At 40.5% G+C, this 21,720-nt stretch overlaps 1 protein-coding gene and 1 long non-coding RNA gene across 2 annotated transcripts in view; one reads left to right on the forward strand and one right to left on the reverse strand.

The window, feature by feature from the left end:
• stard10 (StAR-related lipid transfer (START) domain containing 10) lies at positions 1-15,891 on the forward strand. The gene is made up of 6 exons (XM_023287535.3): positions 1-833; positions 9,019-9,166; positions 9,314-9,417; positions 12,514-12,631; positions 13,166-13,218; positions 14,704-15,891. The coding sequence occupies exons 1-6, from the start codon at positions 675-677 to the stop codon at positions 14,908-14,910; spliced, it is 789 nt and encodes a 262-aa protein (XP_023143303.1). The 5' UTR covers positions 1-674; the 3' UTR covers positions 14,911-15,891.
• Positions 11,427-21,720, reverse strand: part of LOC129349270 (uncharacterized) — a 29,972-nt gene continuing 19,678 nt past the window's right edge. The window contains exon 3 of the long non-coding RNA XR_008602206.1: positions 11,427-11,544. This is a non-coding gene — a long non-coding RNA (uncharacterized LOC129349270). The remainder of the gene's footprint in view (positions 11,545-21,720) is intronic.

The following is a 21,720-nucleotide window of genomic DNA, read 5'->3' on the forward strand; positions in this document are numbered from 1 at the left end:
GCTGCATCGCCTGCTGCCGGTGCAGCCCGATCTCCTCCTCCTCTCTCCCTCCACCTCCTTCCCCTCTTCCTCTTATTCCTCACCGCATCCCCTCCACCACCTGCCACAGCAGCAACGCAGCGATGGAGAGCTTCTGCCCGTCATTGTGAAGCTCACAGAGGATCCCAGCTGAGCCACAAGCAGAGAGTCATCCAGAGAGGACAGAAAAGCCGGAGACGGAGGTGAGGAGACAGAAACGGAGAGTGGCGAGCGGAAGCGCAGAAACATATGGTTTGTGTGAAGAGCGGCTGTTTGCGAGGACTGCTGAAACGGACACAAACTTCTTCGAAAACCGAGATCGGCGTGATTTTCACATTTGATTCGGACGTCGCGTTTGTTTTTCGCCACTTCTTTGCCGTATTTCGTGCGCTCTCACCTGTGCGTCCACCTCTGTTCCATTAGTTTGTGCAGGGTGGATTGCGGCTGTTGGACCTCCCTGAACGCGCGCACACACACACACACGCACACACACCATCACAAGACGCAGCCTGCAAAAGCTTCTCGCTGGTAGGAAATTGAATTAGACAACTTCTCTCCACGGAAGAGGAGGGAAATATTGGTTGGCTCTCGGCTTCTCTTCGCTCACCAGGAGTCTCCCAGACCTCCTCTGTCTCTCCTCCCGGTAATAACGCGCTATGTCTGCTCAGACTGTGAGCATCCCGGACGACCGGGCTTTCGCCAGCTTCAAGGCGGAGTGTCTGTGCGAAGAGGGCTGGAGTATGACCTACACCAAGTCGGGGATCGTGGTGTGGACCCAGTCTCTGGAAGAGGGAAAGTCCGTCCACAAGATTAAGGTAAGGCTCTACCCTACAGGTATGAAATATAAGTTTTAAAAATAAAACGTGGTCTTCTCCACTGTGGTGCATTCCCATTGAGCATCTAGCATTTCCTGGGATGGAAAGTACTGGTCATGTGGCAACAGAACAAACACAGAGGGGATGGGGTGAAATAAAACCCAGCTTTATAATCGGGTTGGCAGGGAGGTGTGCTTTCTAAATTCCCATATGGTTTAAACTGCTGACATGCTTTAACCGCTGCTTTTTGCTGCATAGTTGCATTGTAGTTGCAGAGGCTTCCACAGAACACTATTAGCAGAACGGACTAGGCACACTATATTATCCCTTTGTAAGCACATATATCAATGAAAAATGTCCCAATATGGTGGTAACAGCTCATCTGGAGCACCTTGGAAATAGAAAACTTTAGTTGAGTGAACATATCCTGTTTAATGCACAATGGAGAGCACTAGAAGAAATTCCCTGCACAAAAGAGGAGTGAAAGCTGCAGCCAGGTTTATATCTGGAGACACATCACCCTCTGCCAGTGCAGTTATTTTCAAGTCTTTATGCAAAAGTACATCTGCAGAATGAGTTTAATATGTCAGCTCACCTTGTGGTTAATGTGGAATTAAATTTGCATACAGTTTGTCGTCAGCACACAGGGAAGTGAGCAAAAGCTGAAATAGTACAACAGACAATAGAACTGACGAGGCTTAAAAACAATAGTCAGCTGGATGATAAGCCGATGACTTATCATATCCTCTGGTTACGGCTTTTCTAATCTGCTGCTTTTCTCAGTTTCAAATTATTCTGAACTGGCCGTACTATGTTTGAGTTTAATGGCGAGAATATTTTGGGCGCCCTGTGATGTGTGGCGGTCTTCTGTTGGGGTCTAGAATTCCCACATCAAAGTACAGATGGTACAGTACAGAAAGTGCAGCAGGTGGAAAAATCCAGTAGTTCCTGTTCAGATCAGTTGTTTGGGTGAGGTGATTTGACAGGCATGTGAAAGTGCACAATGAGCAAACTTCGTTATCTAGTTAAACAGCTGTTGTGGCAGCTTCCCTCAAGTGTGAGTGTTTGTCTTGGGAGTTTATACGGAGGCATCATGAGGACAGCGGTGGCCTTGGAAGAGCTGCTGTGTACCATTTAATATATAATGTCTGACCGCAGTCAATAATAAGGCTGTGTTAGTGTTCTGGGACTGAGTGTCCTCACAGCACATACGTAGCTTTTTTTTCTGATCGGAGAAATAGCTTGAATTTGCACCCATTAAGAAACAAAGGTCAAGTATAATTGACGATATGGAAGTAATTGTGCCCATCAGCTCCCTGGAAAATTATGAAAATGACTGAGAAGTCGAACAAAGATATCATTAAATCACAGTTACATTTACAGTTTGCTTTGCCAGTGCACGCTACAGCTTCCTCTTATAGCCTCAGATGTTGACTAGGAACCTGACTGAGTGGCTATTTAGTGCTTAACTGGCTCAGAACTGGCTCAGAACCTCTTGTAGTGCTGTCAGTTTCACCTTAAGACACATTTGACTTCACAGCCGGCAGTTTTGGCAAGGATGCGTCCACATTTCAACCCTTACATATCGATCTGATCTTAAAATCTGATTACCGGGATACATCCTCCTCGTATGCACACAGAGACAGAAAAGAACCTATTCTCCTTTGTGTAGTTGTGTGTGTGCTGCTGGTGTATCCGGGTCTGATGAGTGTCAGCGAGCCACCAGGTGTTTACTTTGGTAAATAAAGTGGTGTGTGTGTGTGTCTGTGTGCACAGAGGTGTTATCTTCATATGCAGGGGTCACAAAAGCACAGTGCTTTTCCCAGCCTACCTTTATCTGCCTTTTTACCCATGAGCCAGAATATTTTTGTGTGTGTGTGTGTGGGTCATGTAATATCGTATAAATCAGCCTAATTTTCCTGTGTGATTCCTCAGAGTATCTCCTGTGTGTGCTGAAGGACGGGTGCATCATGTCTGCATCATCGGCAGGGATTAAAGTGTGTGTATGCAGAGGGTAGGGATCTGCTTATTCACGCTTTTACATGCAGGACAGGTGTGTTTCCTCCTGACAGCTGCAGACTGCAAACAGTGAGAGGTAGAAAGTGCACACAGACACGCATTTGGAGTTTGGGTGTGGCTTCTATCCATAACGAGCACTTTATCTTTATGTAAATATGACAGTAACAGAAGATGATTCTTGCATTGTGCGCCATTGTTTATTTCCCCTTTTCTTTCGGCCTCATGCACTCATCAATCTTCCACCCTGGAAGTGTTTGTAAAATGCTGACATTAATTGCAGTGGTAGTTGGTGTGTATGTTTCATACTCTTAGGTGTGTGTGTGTGTTAAGCAATCAGCGATGCCACAGATACAGCTCTTCTATTTATAGACGGAATAAAAGCATGCATCTTTGCTGATGCATGTCGAATGATTAATGAGAGTGTTGAGACTTTTTAAAGACTTCACTTCTCCTTCCTGTAGCATTCAGAGCAGTAAAGAAAAGGATGTATATACGCACGAGTGAGAGAGCGAACAGGCTGGCAATCATAATTATCATTAGTGATCTAATTATCATCAGCCCCATTATCGTCGGGATCATCATCCCTGCCGTATTCATCAATAATGACTCCTATATCACAGTGTAATCAGAGCTGTAATCACTCACATTAACTGTCACCATGATATCATTAGTCAGCACATGACTTCACATATGGTGCACAATATGTAGGAGGTTTTATTTACTCTCATAGTTTTGCCCCGCCTCCATCCCTGAACCCCCCCAATACACACACACACACACACACACACACACACACACACACACACACACACACACACACACACAAACTCACTCCTGAATTTGCCTTCTCCCATGCTTACACAGAGGGAAGCCCAGCTCTGAGTCACTCACGCACACCCCCTCGAGTTTTTTCTCACAATTGTCTTCAGCAATCATATATCAGCACCCAGAGGAGCAAATAATGACAGTTGACAGCTTGGAAGAAGGGAAGGAAGAGAGTGGCAGGGAGAGTGGGCGAGACAGGGATCAAGGGAGAGAATGAAAAGTGGGTGGAGTGGGTGTGATGTGCAGGGGTCAGTGGTCACTGGGTGCTCTGAGTGGGAAGCAGGCGACATGTGGACATGAAGGCATGAAGAAGAGATGCAGGAAACCGCACACACCTATTGTTTGTATCCCTGTTTGCTTGCCTGTTTATCTCCCTCCATCTGTGTCTTATCTTTCTGAACTCTACTTCACCTGCCTCTCTCTCCGCCCATCTCCTTGCTTCATCTGTTGAGTTTACTGAATTAGTGCATAACAGAATTACGCACACATGTACTTCGCCGCCTCTATGTCTTCATTCTGCGCTGAACGTCTTTTGCTCCCTGCAGTTCTGTTCTTTCGCCTTTTCATTTGGTTCTCCTTCTTCCTCCTACTCTTGTTTCAGTTTGCCTGTGGATACAACACATCCATTATTCTCTCTGGTCTTCTCTGACCTATTGGTCTTTTGCCAATCTGTCACACACATAGATATCAAATATGAGGTCGTACTGGTGTACTGTTTACAGTAGCCTTTTGTAGAAATAATGTAGTTAGCATTTGCAGTTTCTATATTTTCTTTTTCATGCATAAAACATGATCTATGTAGTTAATGTACACTTTATTTTGAAAGTCCCGCCATGCTGTATTCTGTACTGAATGTGTTTTTGTAGTTCCACTATGGAGAGCCCCTAATGTCAGAAGCGTCTGTGCAATCTCTGTTACATGCTACGTAGCCTATTCTGCATGTCACAAACGTCCCATTAACAGTCACAAAATCATTTCTGGTAGTAACAGGAAACTCCAAAGGGCTTTAACTATTGTCTTTGATAGACTAGCATTTCATTAGTGTAGGCAGAGTGGTATCAGATGACTCTTACAATCACTAATCTCATTTAAGCAGCCAGCGAGCCACTCTTTGTGATGTGACAGACTGTTTTTCCTTCTGGCCTCCCCACAGTCTGGTTTCTTACTCACAGTTTTGGAAACTTTGTTTACACTCTTGAATTAATTAAAAGTAGTTATACCACAATGGAAAAAAAATTGTCTCTACTAGAAGCCATGCATTCAGTTATTATTTAATACTAGTGGTTGTGTTAACAGTGAAATACATTTACTCATTATACAGGATGTCCCCCTTATATGACAATATATAGAAGATTGTTGCAGCGATAGGAATCCATGAATTGATAGCTTGCAGGGATCAGAAAAATGGAGTATAAGTAAAAGAATGCAAAAGATTCCCTAGTAAGGTACAGCAATGAACTACAAAAATGTACTTCACTATCGTACTTAAGTAGATGTACTTTTTACCATTGCTTGGTCATCATACATGCACTGTATCTGCCCTTTTGTTTTATTTGGCTAATGTGCTACAGAACAGGCTCTTCCTACTAAATACAACTGTATAGCAGTGTTTAGCTGCAGTGTAATATCTACTGTGTCATTATGCTACTCAAAAAGATGGGATTTGTTCAAAATATGACAAGATGCAAGAGGACTTCTGAGTATACTTTTTGAGTAAATGGTGAAAAACACTGAGAGTCTTTTATAAATTCTTAAAGGACACCCTGATTAAATGGAACCTAGGAAAATGTGTTTGTATGTCTTTGTATTGACACATTAAACATGGACGTTCATACTTGACCTTGGAAACAATATGTTTGAAAAACTGAACTCAACTGAACTGTCCGTAAAGTTCATATACAACATATGAAAAGCACTCAGAGAGCACAGTACTCCGCCAAGGCTGCTCAGTCGTTGTATGATTTCCAACGGATAAGTCCCGATAAGTCCGCAGCGGTGGATTTGTAGTAGGATCGTAATCATGTGATTGTCAGCAGGCAGCTGATGTAGTGTTCACTTGTTGTCATAGTTACAGTGATGACGTGCCGCTATCTCACAATGATGCAGAAATCTTTAACAAATCCGTGGATCTAGACTATAAGCCACATCGCTGCCAAAATCTAATCGGGTGATTCTTGTGTCATTTCTGACCTTCCCTGAAAATTTCATCCAAATCCATTAATCTGTTTTTGAGTAATGTTGCTAACAGACTGACAGACAAACCTACACCAATCATCACATAGCTCTGCCGAGGCTCCACCTCCGTGGCGGAGTAATTATGGGATTTTATAGATTAAAAATGTATTGGGGCAACCCATTAGCAGAGTGGTTAGGGCTCATACCACATGGATGCAAAGGCTGTCAGCAGTGAGTCAGAACTGACTTAGTGAGTCAGATGGTTTCCCAGCTGACCAGACCTTTGCTTCATGTCTACATAAAAATCTTTTTTTTCTGGCTCCACCTGGATTTCTCAGCCCTACTCCCCTCTGTGTGAACTTTGCTTACGTTTGTTTGTTCAAACTCATGCAGACCAGTTTAATTAGAAGAACTCTTACGTGCTGATAGGTGTGAACGTGGGCCTCACTGTATTCATGTAGCTCTGTGATGATGTTGCAACCAGTTGAGGCTCTTTTTGTGCCTTTTACTCAACAGAGTTTTACTCTTATCATCAGTGTTCACACCTTGCTGAGTGGTGTGACCACACATATAGCATGCAACTTTATTTGGCTTCTGCATGACTTGTCTGGTTGCTGTCAAATCTTTGAACTTTACTTACTTCCTTCTGAATGCTGCTTTACTTACAGGTAATTTCTTTGCATAGCTTGAGTAACAGTGTTTGACCCTGAAATCAGAACTCATTCTGTCTCTTCAACAGAACCATTGAAAAGCTCCTTTGTTGTCTTTGATTAGGATAATGATGAGTTTAAACCAGATGATTCACCTGCATCAGATGTTTTTTTTCTTCCTCTCTGTTCTGTCATTTTGTTGTCAACATACAGCCTGTATGTCCCTCATCTCTGCACTCATTCTGCATTTATTTGTTCTCTGTGTTCTTTGTTTGGGAAAGTCATTTCAGTTTAGCGTTTTCAATATCTTTAGTTTCACTGCGTGGCTTTTGTGAAGCCCTTGTGAGGCTGTATGTTTGTCTAAAGGCTACAAAGCTAAAGTTGATTACAACAGCCGTGGCTTGCTCAGTTGTAACAAGTGCACGTAGCTTTCAGATACAGTGCACAGATTGACACTGCTGTATATGTCAGATTTGGATTCAGAATTAATAAAATAAGGTGGTTTTGGGTTACAAGCCAAAATAGGACGTTGAATTAACGATAATATCTAGTCTCAGAGCAATTAACTTCACTTCTGGGTCTTTACCTGAAAAAATGCTTTGAAATGATCAGTTCTTTTCTTCTCAATAGACTCCCAATTCCCAAGAAAGTTAAAAACTTCTTTTTATGACGAATGCTTAAAGTGACTTTTTAAAAGTCTATATTCAATCAATGAAGCTTTAATAGCCTTGGCAATCACCCAACTTCTCCTCTAGCCCCAACACTGAATAAAAATTGGAACTCTTTAGTACTTCAAAATGAATGACTGTTAGTGTTTAGTTCTAATTAGTAAATCTTAGCATGCTACCACGCTAAACCCAACATGCTAAATGCTATACCTGCTAGACAGCAACATGTAAGCTGCACTTTGTCATTCTATTCTTTCATATGATGCAATGACTAGCCAGTGATTGTTAGTAAAAGTTTTTATTGATCCATATCTAAGCAACACTTTAGATAAGAAAATTTAGATAAGAATTAAAATGGTCAGGGCACATTTTGTGCTGTTACACCAAAGGTAAGCACTTTGTATTTCACAAATTATAACTATTGTTATTAAAGACTGTGAAGAGACCTCCCATTGAAGCAGCTTTACAGCCAAATGTGGAGTGAAGTTGGTGATAATTTTCTTAAATTAAGCCCTCAGGGAACAAGGGAATGAAGATAGTTCAGATTGAGCTTTAAACCTTCTGGACTGATTTGTAATGGGAGTTAAAATCATCTGGGACAGACGACTACGGTACACTTGGTCCATTTCTTTCTTATGTGCTCTTCTTCTTTTGCTCCATTTTTTTCAGTCTCTCTTTGTCTATCAATTGTTTTAAATGGACATCCTTCATTGCTGTTTCTTTGTTGTATTTATCACTGTCTTTTGTCTTTACACGACTCCCCCTTTCTGTCTCTTTGTTATTACTGTTATTCCCCCAGGTAACTGTAACTGTAGTAACACCTTTGCGCTTGGGCTGCAGACCTCTTTCTTTACCTGGGGTATAGCGCTGTCTACTCCAAACACAGGCTGAAATCCCCACGGTTTCATTAATAAACTGCAGCACACCTAACAAACACAAATCAATAGCCTCTGGTTTGGATGTATATATGATAAACTGCTCCTAGGTTTTGCTTTAAAATGCACCTCTATGATTTAATTCAAGTTTTAATAAATTAGATTTTAGGATATAAAGTCAGCACATTACTGTTTAAATGTGTTTTATTGAACCAGGTTTGTGGTAGAAAATTAATTAAAGTCTTTTTCCGGCTTAAAGACTTCACATATCTATAGCATTTAGTCGTCCTGCTACTGCTACCACTCCTGCCGACCATTGGACGTATCTGTCTGTCTCTGTCTTCTAGCGGGTGTGTTGTTTTCCATTTAAGTGTTCAGGTCTAGTTATGACTCATCTATGGTCAGTGGTATCTCTCTTTCCTAATTTTCTGTCTCTCTCAAACACACATTGTCTCTTTCTCTGCTCCTTGACACTCTCCAACCATCTGATGTCTTATCATTTACACATCAGTTGCCATATATGTGTGTGCTTCTTTTAATCTGACGATGTGCAGGATCTCCCAACGCCGACTTTACACCCTTGCTCATGCTTTAGTTGTTCTGTTTGCATACCAGATTATGTATGTTGCATTTTTTTGCATGTCTCTGATGTGCTCATCAGAGTTTGTTTCTGTTCCATACGTACCTTTGTCAGCATGACTACATCTAAACTGTAGCTTCTCAACAATGGTACAGTGTTTCCCTTGAATTTATAGGATGCAACTTCATTAAAGTCTAATGGATTTTCCTCGCCCATAGCTCGCATTAGAGACAGAGCTATAAAATGTGAAGTACTGCATGATTGGTGCTGTTGCAACAGTTACGTATGGTAAATACACATTCAAGAAATTGGGTTTAGTATGTGCTGGGCTCTGTGTGCTTTTTGTTTATTGTCTAAAAATTAACTCTCTGTTTCTCTTTCTTTCTCTCTCAGTGTCGGATGATATGTAAGGATGTGTCGGCTGAGACTATGTATGACGTTCTCCATGACATTGAATACAGAAGGAAATGGGACTCAAATGTCATTGAGACCTTCGACATCGGAAAACTTACGGTCAACGCAGATGTTGGTTACTACTCATGTACGTTGCACACTCACTTGTAAACATATACAGTTTGCTACATCTGGTCTGCATTAATGTGGAGTTAAAAGGGAAGTAGAGACAGATCATCAAGACCGCATTGTTGTAAAATGTTTTGCTCACCAGAGTTATCTTACTTGTTAAAAGGGAAGTGTCCAAAACCTCTTCGGAACCGTGATGTCATCACGCTTCGCTCCTGGCTGCCAATAGGGAGAGATTACATCATCATGAACTACTCTGTCAAACATCCTGTGAGTATATGCAGAAACACACACAAACACACACAGACACACAGGTTCTGCACATGCCCAGCAGTGCAGAGAACTCCTAATGCAGCAATGCAAAACAAATGGCTGATTCTGAAATAAGCACTTTTGGGTGTTGTTCTGGATGAAGTCCGTAAATGTTTGTGGTAAGAAACAATGCAAAGCTGTGTGTGTAGGAATGTTTTAAAATGCTGCTCATCTTATACAGAACCAGTCCATCCAGACAGTAAAGATGCTCTGGCACCTTTCCAAAGATAGAGCATCATCACACCTCCTGTGATTGATGACTTTTACCTGAGAGAATTTTAGACGTGCTGTCTGCCAGCACTTCTTTAATTTAACAGTGGGATAGCTTGTTTGATTCACTTGAACATATTGTGTTTTCAGTTAGCTTCCAATCATGCTTTTTAACAACTTGATTCCTTTGAATGCCAAAGATCAGTAAAACAAACATACTGATTAAAGAACACCATGTGTGTGACTTTTAGTGTGGAATCAGGCCTAAAACCTCGGCTTTTCTTTTGGCCTTGTTTCTGTTTTTTGTCCAACTGGAAGAACTGCCTTTTGTAAAAGCTTGTACTCATCACCTGCCTGTAGAGCTACAACAGCTAGTTATTTTCTGTACTGATTAATTTACCAATTATTTCTCTTGATTATTTGACTGTCTGGTGGTAAAAAAAAAATCCCCCTTTTTTTTGAATGACCTTGAGTTTAAACTCAAAGAATATTCAGTTTGGTATTACATAAAACGAAGAAAAGCAGTAAATTATCATTGACAAATTGCAACCAAGTCACATTTGGCATTTTTGCTAGGAAATTGACAAATTTTTGGACAATTAACTGATCGATGAAGCTGTTTCTGCAAGACCTCGCTCACTTTCTCCCTCCTTGCACTTTTTCTGTCTCTATTTTCCTTTCATGTCTTGTTTTGCTTTTCTTTTCTTTCTTGTTTTTGTCTGTCCCCCAGTCACTTTTTCTGTCTTTTCCCACTCTGTTTTTCATTCTCAGTTTCACTCACTAGCATAATGTTTACAGAAGGATAAGGCCTCTCATGTGACTCTTAGCTGTTGACTTCCGCCTCGCCTTCCGCATTCCTGCATCAATTAGTGGTTACGAACGTAATAGACTGTGTGCATGTTTGTGTTCCATGTGAGTGTACATGACTCTGTGTGTGAGAGAGAGAGAGAGAGAGATAAGCCAAGGTCACTCTTGAGCTTGAGTTGTAGACTGAACCTATGGTGATACTTCCTAAAGTGGTGATCTCATGCACACACCAACCGGAGTCAGTCCACCTGTTCTGTATCTCCTACTACATTCATTATTCATCTTTCATATGATTAATACCAACTGTTTTCAGTCATAAATATGCAAAGCTTTTCAGCTATTCACCTGCAGTGTGTGTTAACTGTTTCGTGTTCCACTGAAAAACACACAATTGGACAGACTGTTATAGAGCCTAATTTGTTCTTGCATGGGAGCCCTATGTATTTATATTAGGGCAACAGCTATTGACCACTAATGGCTACTAATGACTACTTTATTTGATGTAGACAATGTTGTTTTAGCTACAATGGTGGCATGACTCCAGGAATAGCAATCCCAATCTATCAGCGCGTTAATTGGTTTGGCCCATGTGGAAATGTCTCAACAGCTATTAGATTGATAGATATTGCATGAGTGAAATTTGGTACAGATATCCGTTGTGCCCAGAATATGGCTAAGAACATTAGTGATCGACAGACATTTCATTTCATTTTTTGATTTTGTTGCAACCAAATGCCCACAAATCTAATGATGTTTCCACTGACCTATTGCTGCACTTTCTATAATTAGTGTTTATATGTCAAGATGATGAGATGATGAGCATGGTAAACACTACATGTATAGCTGCTAAATGTCGTCATGTTAACATTGTTGGTTTGCATTAGTTCACTAATGGTTGTAGACCATGTCTTATTAATTACTGCTTCACTAGCAAGGATCACACCATTGATTTGAAGCTTGATTGTTTATTGGATGCACAGGATCATTATATTGGTGACTGAGATGAGCTGATGCGGTGTGGAAAAGCTTAGTCGGAGATCAGCAGCAGCTCCTGGTCCAGCAGACCACCTAGGAACAAGAGAAGACAGGAAAATTAGGCAGAAGTATAGGGAGGGTAGGTGGGGCACGAGAAGCGAAGTGGGAAGGGCAGAGTGTTATATTTTGGCGTACGACAGGAAGGGGTGGTGATTAAGGTGTGATCCTGCTCCTGAACCACAGCTTTTTATCTCCATTTAAAATGTCAGAAATAACAACTGGCAGTTTCAAGTTACCAAAGGGTCAAAGTGATGTGTAAAATATGTTTATTTTGTCTGACCAACAGCAAAGAAACAAAGCTATATAAGAGTAACACAGGAAGTTTTCTGGTGTGGTGGGTGTTTCATGAAGTCCCTACTAAAAAGCCATTATCTCAGAATACTATAATGCTGTATGTGATTTCCTGGAACCTGCAGCTGCTTGTGATACCTGTCAGTGTACTGTCAGCAGAAATTCCTACAATGTAACCTATTAGTAGATTGTGCTCTTGCCAAAAATACGAGTCAAGAAGCGGGGGAAAGATAAAGCAGTTATCTGAAGTTCTTCTCTGATAGCAGTTCTTAGCTGGCTGCTGCTCTGTGTGCTGCTTAGATTCTCTGCAGTATGCCTGCCCCAATTAGTACCGGCTACCCAGTACTGTACTTCATTATCATGAATAAAAATCTTAGATATGTAGTCAAAGGGGATAGTTGTGAAACAGAGGGCTATATCAGGCCTTTCCTACTGTGCTATTCACAGGGTAGCAACGACTGGATTTACATCAGAAATATGGCTGTGAAGCAGAAAATCACTTTGACTGGCAGCTTGAAAACATCCCTTGAGTGTCTACCCTGCAAACCTTTGAAATATCATGATAGACGGTTAAAAAGAGCAAGGTTGCACACATCAGAAAATGATTTCTCAGGATCTCTGTTTGCGGGTGCATGTGAGTACGACTCGCAAGACAATTACATTTGCCGCATAAATGAAGTCATTTTGGGTCACAGTGTGTTGTCTCCACAGAAATACCCTCCTAAAAAGGACATGGTGCGTGTTGTTTCCATTCAGACGGGGTACATGATCCAAAGCCAGGGACCTAATCACTGTACCCTCACTTATATGGCCCAGGTAGATCCACGAGGTAAGTAACACACTTGCACCGGCAATTAGGACACAAGGACAAACTCATACACAGCACATATTCATGCACAAAAAGACTGAAACACACTCACCCAGGTGCTTAAAGCATGCTCTATGTTCTATGAATTATTCATCCCCCTGCCTTTATGTCAAAATGAGTCACCATAGTAACCATATGAAGGACAGTCTATTTCACTATCTCACCTCTCTGTGTTCCTCTTCCTTCTTTCACTCTTTTTCCTTTATTCTCCCATTAATTCACTTCTTTACTCTTGCTCAAATGCTTGCAATTACAGATAGTCCAAATCTCTTTAATTACTTGCTGGTAATACGTATGTTTGCATGTGTGTGAGACGCATCTGAGTGTAGTGAGTGGCAAGTTACTGAGCTTCACTTTGATGCTGGTGACATGACATGTAATAAAGCAAACTTTAAATCCCTCTTTTATGGCTTCACCATCCTCTTCTTGCTCTCTTTCACTTTGATTCTCACACTTTCAACCGTCTTACTGTGTTCTCTCTGTCTCTCGTTACAGGATCGTTACCCAAGTGGGTTGTCAACAAGTCTTCCCACTTACTTGCTCCTCGCGTAAGTTGTGTGCAGATTAACAGATTCTGTGAGCGTGTTGTGTGTTTGTCCTCGTGTTAATCCAAACACGGTACCTTGAGGTTACACACAGCACAGTGCCTGACACGATGAGAATGTGCAGACCTTATATGCATGTAAAATAAGTACAGTCTCCTCTACACGTTCCAGATACACACTGTTTACTGCATGTGTTTGTCTGTTTGAGGGTGTGTGCATGTTTGTTGAAATAGGGCAAAGACTCTCTAGAGAACACCCCGGGATGGAGGAGTCTCTTGATGGCTGTGTCAGAAAATAGCAGCTCAGTGAGATGTACAGATACCCCTGAAAATATCTATGCTGATGGCTTCAACAGAATAAATACGGGAAGAATTTTCTCACTGGGCTTTTAGAGATTTTTTTTATCATTCATATGTAAAGATATAGTGTTAGCAAGTCTCGTTTTAAACCACTGACCTTTATTTTATGTACAGATTTTTTTTTTAAACTATACACATATCCATGCAGTTGCTCTTTCACCGTTGACACTATGAGGAATGTGTGAAAGTACCTGATGATTTCTAACATGACTTCTGACATTTGGGTCGGCCTTCAACATCCACACTAATGCATTTTGTTTTAAAGCACATCATTTTTGCGATGTTTACAACTGTTATCCACACTACTCTGGTGTTCTAAAACTTTGACTTTTGGAAATGCTGCTGACCCCATTTTAGTTTGACAGCTCTGATGTGATGAGACACTTTGGAAACAATGATGCAGACACTTATGTTTGCCTCATGAATGGCTCTTACTAGCTGCTACGTGTCCTTCCCTTATCTATCATGCCCATATGATGTTACAATTTTCTAGAAAACAACAAAGACATCAGCTTGTGTTACTTTCTTTTAGAAACGGCTCCACCTTGTCGTTGGTTCGTGCAAATAATTTGCTAGTTTTACTTTTCGCCATTTTTGTTTGTCCTCAGCAGAATGTTTTACAACTAAGCAATCTGCCCTCTGCTTCTTATTTAAACTTAACATAAAATATGCTTTCACAAGCGTGCAAGCAGAATGGACTGCGACTATTTCTGTTATAGTGCTTAAAAATGGCATTTTATAATGAAAATGTGTTAGTCTGGATATTACCATATTACCTACCAACATGTCCCTCTTGGCTTCTCTACCCAGATTTCATTTTTGTACATATCTCCATCTCTCACAGCTTTCCTTCTGTCTCCCTCTATCCTGTCACTCATCCATGTTTGTCTGTTTTTTTTGGAGTGCTATTTCTGTCCTCCATATCTGTTGAGTTCAGCCCAGTCCGCCTTATCTGGCGTATTGACCAAGAAGGAATAATGGCAAACTTTTCAAACACCAATTATTTTTCGCTGTCATTGCCATCATTTCTTATCTGTCAGCTGAATTTGTTAAGGGTCACTGCAAATCTAGAAAAAAATTAAGCACGTGTTGTCCTTTCTGTGGTGTTTACCTGTCTTGCTCTTTCCAGGCAATGAAGAAAATCCACAAAGCCTGTTTGAAGTATCAAGAGTGGAAGCAGAGACATAACCCTGGCTTCAAGCCCTGGCTCTACCCTGAACAGACTACATTACCCAGCATCCCACTCTCTGAGCTCAGCATCCAGCGTGCAGAGAGCCTGGAGAATATTGATGAGAGCTCACTGGCTGAGACCCAAGAGAGAGAGGACAGCGACTAACACACACACACACGCACACACACACGCACATTCACACAGTCATATGTCCATACAAACAGTAATGCAGGGATACATGAATACCTGATACACAACCATAATTAAATATATGCATTTGTGACTTTTTGTAAGTATGTGTGTATATATTTTACATGCACACACATACTTGCATCCATATTGTCCATACATATGCAGGCAAACCAAAAGGCACACGTGTGTAAGAATTCATGCACAAACTCATACTTCACTGACTCGATCACATACTTAGATGCTTACTTACGACGTAAATAATGTATGAAGACATGCATATATAAACATGCAGCATACATGCACTCAGTTACACAGCCACCCATTGACAGGGGGCTCCAAGAATACTTACTTTTACAATTCTAGAAAATGGAATTTACTGTAATTAGAAAAATGGCTGTAAATTTTGTTTTTTCGTGTTTGTTCAAGGGATTCAATGTTTTCTGATTGGGACCAATGCAGGTTATCATAGCAAACTATATTTTTAGTCAGATTTAAAGCTAAAATGTTTACAGACTAACCTGACAGTGCATTTTTTGCTGTCATTCAAAACACGACAATTTTAAAATAATACTATCCTCTTTTAGCAACTCATCTAACATTACATTGCAACCCACAATGGGACACATGTCAACATACACTATGAATTTACACTACACTAATAGACTCAGACATGTTTACACACCCAGTGTGTATTTCTGTGCCCAAAGTGTCTTTCTGTCCTGCATTATGTGTCTCCATCACTTTTTGCAAGCACATAAACATATGCAGGTGTGCAGAAGGCAGCTAACCCAACCTGCATCCCTCTCTCTCTCTCTCACTCTAACACACACAAATACACAAACACATTCAGATTTGCTCTCACATGTACTGTCTGCTCCTCTATATTTGAGAGATGTATGAATGTATGTAGAGTTTAAAAATTAAACAGATTCCTACAAAGGTTTTCAAATTTCAGTGGTGATGTGAGTGGTGTTTTTTTCCTCTATGTGTGTGGTATAAATGTGTCTCTGCCTTTGTTTGCATTGCTGCTTGTAACTTCACATGGTTGTGTTGTTGCTAAAATAGGTGTAAAGAATCGGTGACCTGATTAACTGTTTGATCTGCTCTCATTCACACGTTCTCACTGTGACACGCGCATACACAAAACGATTGATTTTGAAACTATGCCACCATGATTCGTAGAGGGAAACACCATCACAGGCAGCCCCCTGATAAACTCTATTTACTCACTGCAAAGTGTGTTTGTGTGTTCGCTGGACTGCATGCATTCATGCACTTGTAGAGTATGTGTGTGCGCAGTGGCCTAGATCAGAATTAGGAATCCCCCAATCTGTTGGCATGGCAACTCTGAGATCGACTCAGCACCAAAGAGAGACTCAGAATGACGAGAGCTTGCATGTCACATAGGGAGTGATTTATCGCAGGGTGTCCGCCCTTTCTTCCCAATGTAGGATTAGACAAAGAGCATGTGTGGTGTACTGTGAATGCACCATGCGTACATGCAGCTACAGTTTCTGATCTCTGTGGTGATTTGATTTAATGACATTAAGCACACAGAGCAAATAACATGAAACATTTTGGCCACAAAAAATATTTCAAAGCCCATCTATCCGCCTTAAGAGGAACATAGTACTATATCTGTGGTGTCATGCACGTTTTTTGCATGTCTTCTCTGTCTGTTCCCTTTTTTTTTACAACACCCACCTCTGCATATGCACCACCTAATAAAGTATGAATGATGAAGGAAAGTGTATGCAAGAGATGCAAAAAGGCGTGACGTGTTCTAGTGTTCTTTCTGTCCTTTTTTTCTTTCCTACAGCAGCATTGACTGTTTATCCATCTGCCCTTCCATCCATCCATCCATCCATCCATCCATCCATCCATCCTTAGAGTCCTAATGAGGTTCCTCGTTCAGTCATCGTCATTATGTGCATGTGTGTGTTGGAGGAGAGTGCGTGGCTGTGTGCGTCCCAGTGGCATCCCTGTATTGTCTTCCACCCGCCTCCACAGCAGGAGGAGACATATAAGCAGCGTGACGGCCAGCAACCCTCTGTGTGTGTGTTTCTGCATATGTGTCACACTGCCACCCCCACAGCAACCCGGCCCACCGAGGCTGAGAGCCTGCTGATGACTCATCACCACCCCACCTCCTCTTCATCCCCTCTCCTGCCATCTCTTGTATTCTCCCCCTTATTCTGCTCCTCAATTTCTCCTCTTCTTTTCCCCCCATCTCTTCATCCTCTTACCGTGCTTTCATCCTAACCTCATCCAGACCTCTCCTCTCCTTTGATTGTCTTTCATGCATCACTTTTCCCCCTCTTCCTCTACCACTCTTCTCTTTTTACTCCCCTTTCCTTAATCCCAGCCGTTTGTTCACCCTCATTTGTTTGCATTCTGTCCCATTCTGTCTCCTCTACGCTCTCTTAATTTCGCTTTTTTTCAATTTCTTTTAACTTTCCTCTTATACATCTTCAGTTTCTCGCATTTAACCACCTGTTTTCCTACTCTCCTTCACTCATCTCATTCCTTTATGCTAATCTTTCTGCTCTGGTGCCCCCTGTTGTATCTTTAACCCTAAGTGAAAGGAAAAACATACTGCCACGTCACTCACTTGTCACAGAGTCAGTGCATTGTTCATTCAGGCTCCTGACAGCTTAAATATTACCCCTTTTATTCATATGTCTCGTGAGGCGACAGGGCCCCTGACTGGGACATGAGGGAGCCCAACACCCTGAATCACATAAGTGACACACACAGACACAGAGGCCAGAATAATAGACGTATTTTCCCTTCTAAAAACCACGATGAACATTACAGGTTTGACACAGCACAGTGATATGTGACCTCTTCATTCTCTCACAAGTGGCATATCTTCAGATGGTAAGAGTCTCCCAGGATATGATGATGTATGGGGTGACCGTGAAGTTAAGGCTTCCAATTTGCTCTACCTCATGACTTTTATTACACATCAGCCTTGTCAAACTTCTTTCATCCAGCTGACTTTTTTTATTGCAGCTGAAATGAAATCTGTAATAATTTAAGGTTGATTTAGATGCAACACACTCTTTCTACTGCTAATGTGTTTTTCTCTTGATCACTTTTTAACGTGATGCCTTTTGAAATCTGTTTATGCTCATCTTGATGGTGAGTGGTTGCCCTCTTCTGGCTCTTGAGGGACCCTACAACTAACAACTCAGCTGCCTGGAGGATTTATTGAATGCCACATCAACCTTTGTAAAATCTGATCAAATATATTTCTTTTCATGGTTATAATGGATATAGTTCCTACTAGCTGGGGGGGCTTATTTGCTGCACTGTTGTTGGCCTTTTTAAAACTTACTTCTATTTAATTTTGTGAATAAGTGCTGAGTGTGTCTTTATAAAATATATATATATACACACACACTGCATTTATATCTAATTTGCACTTGTATTTAAGTGCACGGACACGATTTTGACTTTGGTGTACAGAGTAATTACAAAAAAATGCCCTAACATTATCATTTTAAAGTCAAATATTTTACAAGTAGAGCATAATTCTAAAAATACTAAATTAAAGTCTTTTGCATTTGATACTAACAGTCTTAAGTAGTTTTGATGCTTAATATATTTAAGGTATTCCTATATTTTCTGAGAATTTTATACTCCTTTATTGCAGGGACATGATCGTGATTTTGGTATACATTAATTTACAACAAAAATGTCCTAACATTATAATTTTATGATTAGTCCAGAGCAATGGAGAGTGTGAAAAAGAGGTGTGTGCAAGCAGGCTGGAATGGGTGGAGAAAAGTGTCAGGTGTGATAAAAAAAAGTATCAGCAAGAATGAAAAAATAGAATAGGTCTTTATTGTCACTGTTACAGAAACAATGAAAACCAGTTTAGCACTCTCTGTATTAGCAGCATTAAAAAATAAACTATATAAAGCAATATTAAACACAGACTAAAAAAACATATACAGTCAAAATATATACAAAAGAGCAAATATGGACCAGGAGTTGTGCGGTTAGAGACCTACTCCACGCATGATTGCACATAATATGAATGCAGTACACAACCATAAATATTGCAATTAAGCATAAATATTGCACATTCAGGGGGGAGGGAGAACACATTTGACAGCTTGTGGATAAAAGCTGTTTTTGACTCTGTTGGTTTTGATTCCAAGTGTCCTGTAATGTCTTTCAGAAAAAATAGTGTCCTGGGTCCCAATCACCCACTCTGCTACTCTCACCACCCGTTGCAGGCCCATCCTGTCCTCTGCAGGAAAGGTGTTGTAAAAGTGTTGAGATTTTCTTTGGAATCAGGAATGATTACACCAGTTAACTGAATTTTGAACTGCCAGGCAGGATGCCTAGAGGAAGACCAAAGAGGATCTTTATGGATGTAGTGAAAGAGGACATGAAGTTAGCTGACGTGAGAGAAGAGGATACAGATTGTAATTTGATGATTAAATATATTACAAACCATTAATATATCAGCCCTTCATACACGGATGGAAAACACAAAACAGACAGACAATATTTTATTAATGATCGTGTATATGGAACAGAAAACTATTCAAAAATCCAGAGGAAAACTTTGGAATTCTATGTCTTGTGTAATTTTTATCAGTGGCAAGATTTACTATAAATAGATTTTTTTCTCGCCTTTTATTAACAATAATTTTTTAAAAAATCTAATTATTGGGATATTTATAGGAAAGAGAAATATAAGCAATATATTTCCTCTTTCCTATATGTATACACTACTGGTCAAAAGTTTTAGAACACCCCAATGTTTCCATGTTTTTATTGGAAATGATGCATGTCAATGTCTCATTGTACTCAGAAATAAAAGCATAGAACAAATAAACTAATGAAGTTTAAAAAAAAATAATTTAGAAACCAAAATGTATTCTAAACTTTTGACTCATCAAAGTAGCCACCTTTGGCAGACATAACAGCTGAACACACTTGTGGCATTCTTTCTACAATGAAAATCAAACATTCTTCAGAAAGTTCTTCCTAACTCTGTTTCAGAAGTTCCCATAAATATGCAGCACTTGTAGGTTGCTTTGCTTTCACTCTTCTGTCCAGTTCATCCCAAACCAGCTCCATGGGGTTTAAGTCTGGAGACTGTGCTGCCACTCCATGTTTTGAAGCTTGCCATCTTGTTCTTTTTTCCTAAGGTAGTTCTGGCATAGCTTGGACTCATGTTTTGGGTCCTTATGTTGCTGTAGGATGAAGCCCTGACTAATACCAGAGGGTACTGCATGGAGCTGCAGAATGCTGTGGTTGCCGTTTTGGTTCAGGGTTCCTCTCATTCTGTTCAAGTCACCAACACTGGATCCAACAAAACAGCTCCAGACCATCACACTTCCTCCTCCATGTTTGACAGTTAATGTCACACACTGAGAAACCATCCTTTCTCTGACTTGGTGTACAAAAATCCTGCGTGATGAACCAAAGATTTCAGATTTTGATTCATCAGTCCATAATACCTTCTTCCAGTCTTCATTAGTCCATTGGTGGTGCTTCATGGTCCAGGCAAGCCTCTTTTTTTCATTCTGACATCTTAGCAATTGCTTTCTTGCTGCAACTTCCCCTGTCTAACCTTCAACTCCAAGTCTTCTCCTCACAGCTGAAACTGAGACTTCTTACTACGACCACTACTAAGCTGTGTTTGAAGCTGTTGTCCTGTGAGCCGCCTATCACCAAGCTGTTGATTTTCAGAAACTTATCTTCTGATTCTGTTGTGGCTTTGGGTCTTCCAGACCTCTTCCTGTCAGAGTTTCCCCCAGTTTCTGAGTACCTTTTGATGGTGAAGAAAACTGTACTCCCTGACACCTTGACTTTCTTCGCACTGCCACCCCCACAGCAACCCGGTCAAGATGTAGTCTTTCTGTAGGAACGACTACATTTTAAGTGTTATGATGGTCTGTCTCTCCTCTGTTGTTAATTGCCTTATCCTCACCATTTTTACATCAACACACTACTTTCTGTAGTACAATACTGTTCAAATAATGCTCTTGAGGGAATGGTGCCATGGTGTGTCCAACACTACTTTTATACAGACAGAGGAGGTTGGAAGTAATCAAGAAAAGTTGGGACACCTGTAGGATTTGGTAGCACCAACTTTCAAGGGTTGATCAACCTTCATTGCTGCAGAACAGCTATAAGTTGGTACCCATTTCTTGTTCTTGTGAAAAAGGCCTTTTTATATAATTCTGAAATACACATTATTTTTGCAGTATTGAATAACCGTACCTTTTTTAAAAACTTCTGGCAGCTCACCACTTACCTTTGTACCATTTCAAGCTATTCATTAGACTTGAACTACTTGAATTTCAATTGAAAAAAAATTAAAAATTGGGGCGTTCTAAAATATTGACCAGTAGTGTCTATAGGAAAGACAAATACTTTTTATAAATATTTTTTCTATATTGTTTTTCTTTATAACATATTCTCCCAACCCTGTTAGCTGATTAATCTGTTAATTTTTTTCTCGATTAATCCATCAGTTTTTCGGGCAATAAAACATGTCAGTCAGTGGTTCCCAAGCGTCCTTAGATGTCTTGTTTTGCCCACAACCCAAAGATATTCAGTAACCAGAAAATATTCACATCCAAGAAGCTGGAATCACTTATATTAGACTGTTTCTCTTTTAAAAATAATACTGAGACCTATTATCCATTGTCAATATTACTTGTACCTGCCAACACACAGTTCAAGAATACTAATATGGGAAACTCAAAATGAAAAGCTCTCCTCAGACAGCAGAGGATAAGTCACTTTATAAGT

This window comes from Amphiprion ocellaris, chromosome 7 (genome assembly GCF_022539595.1).
Source record: "Amphiprion ocellaris isolate individual 3 ecotype Okinawa chromosome 7, ASM2253959v1, whole genome shotgun sequence".
Lineage (NCBI taxonomy): Eukaryota > Metazoa > Chordata > Actinopteri > Pomacentridae > Amphiprion > Amphiprion ocellaris.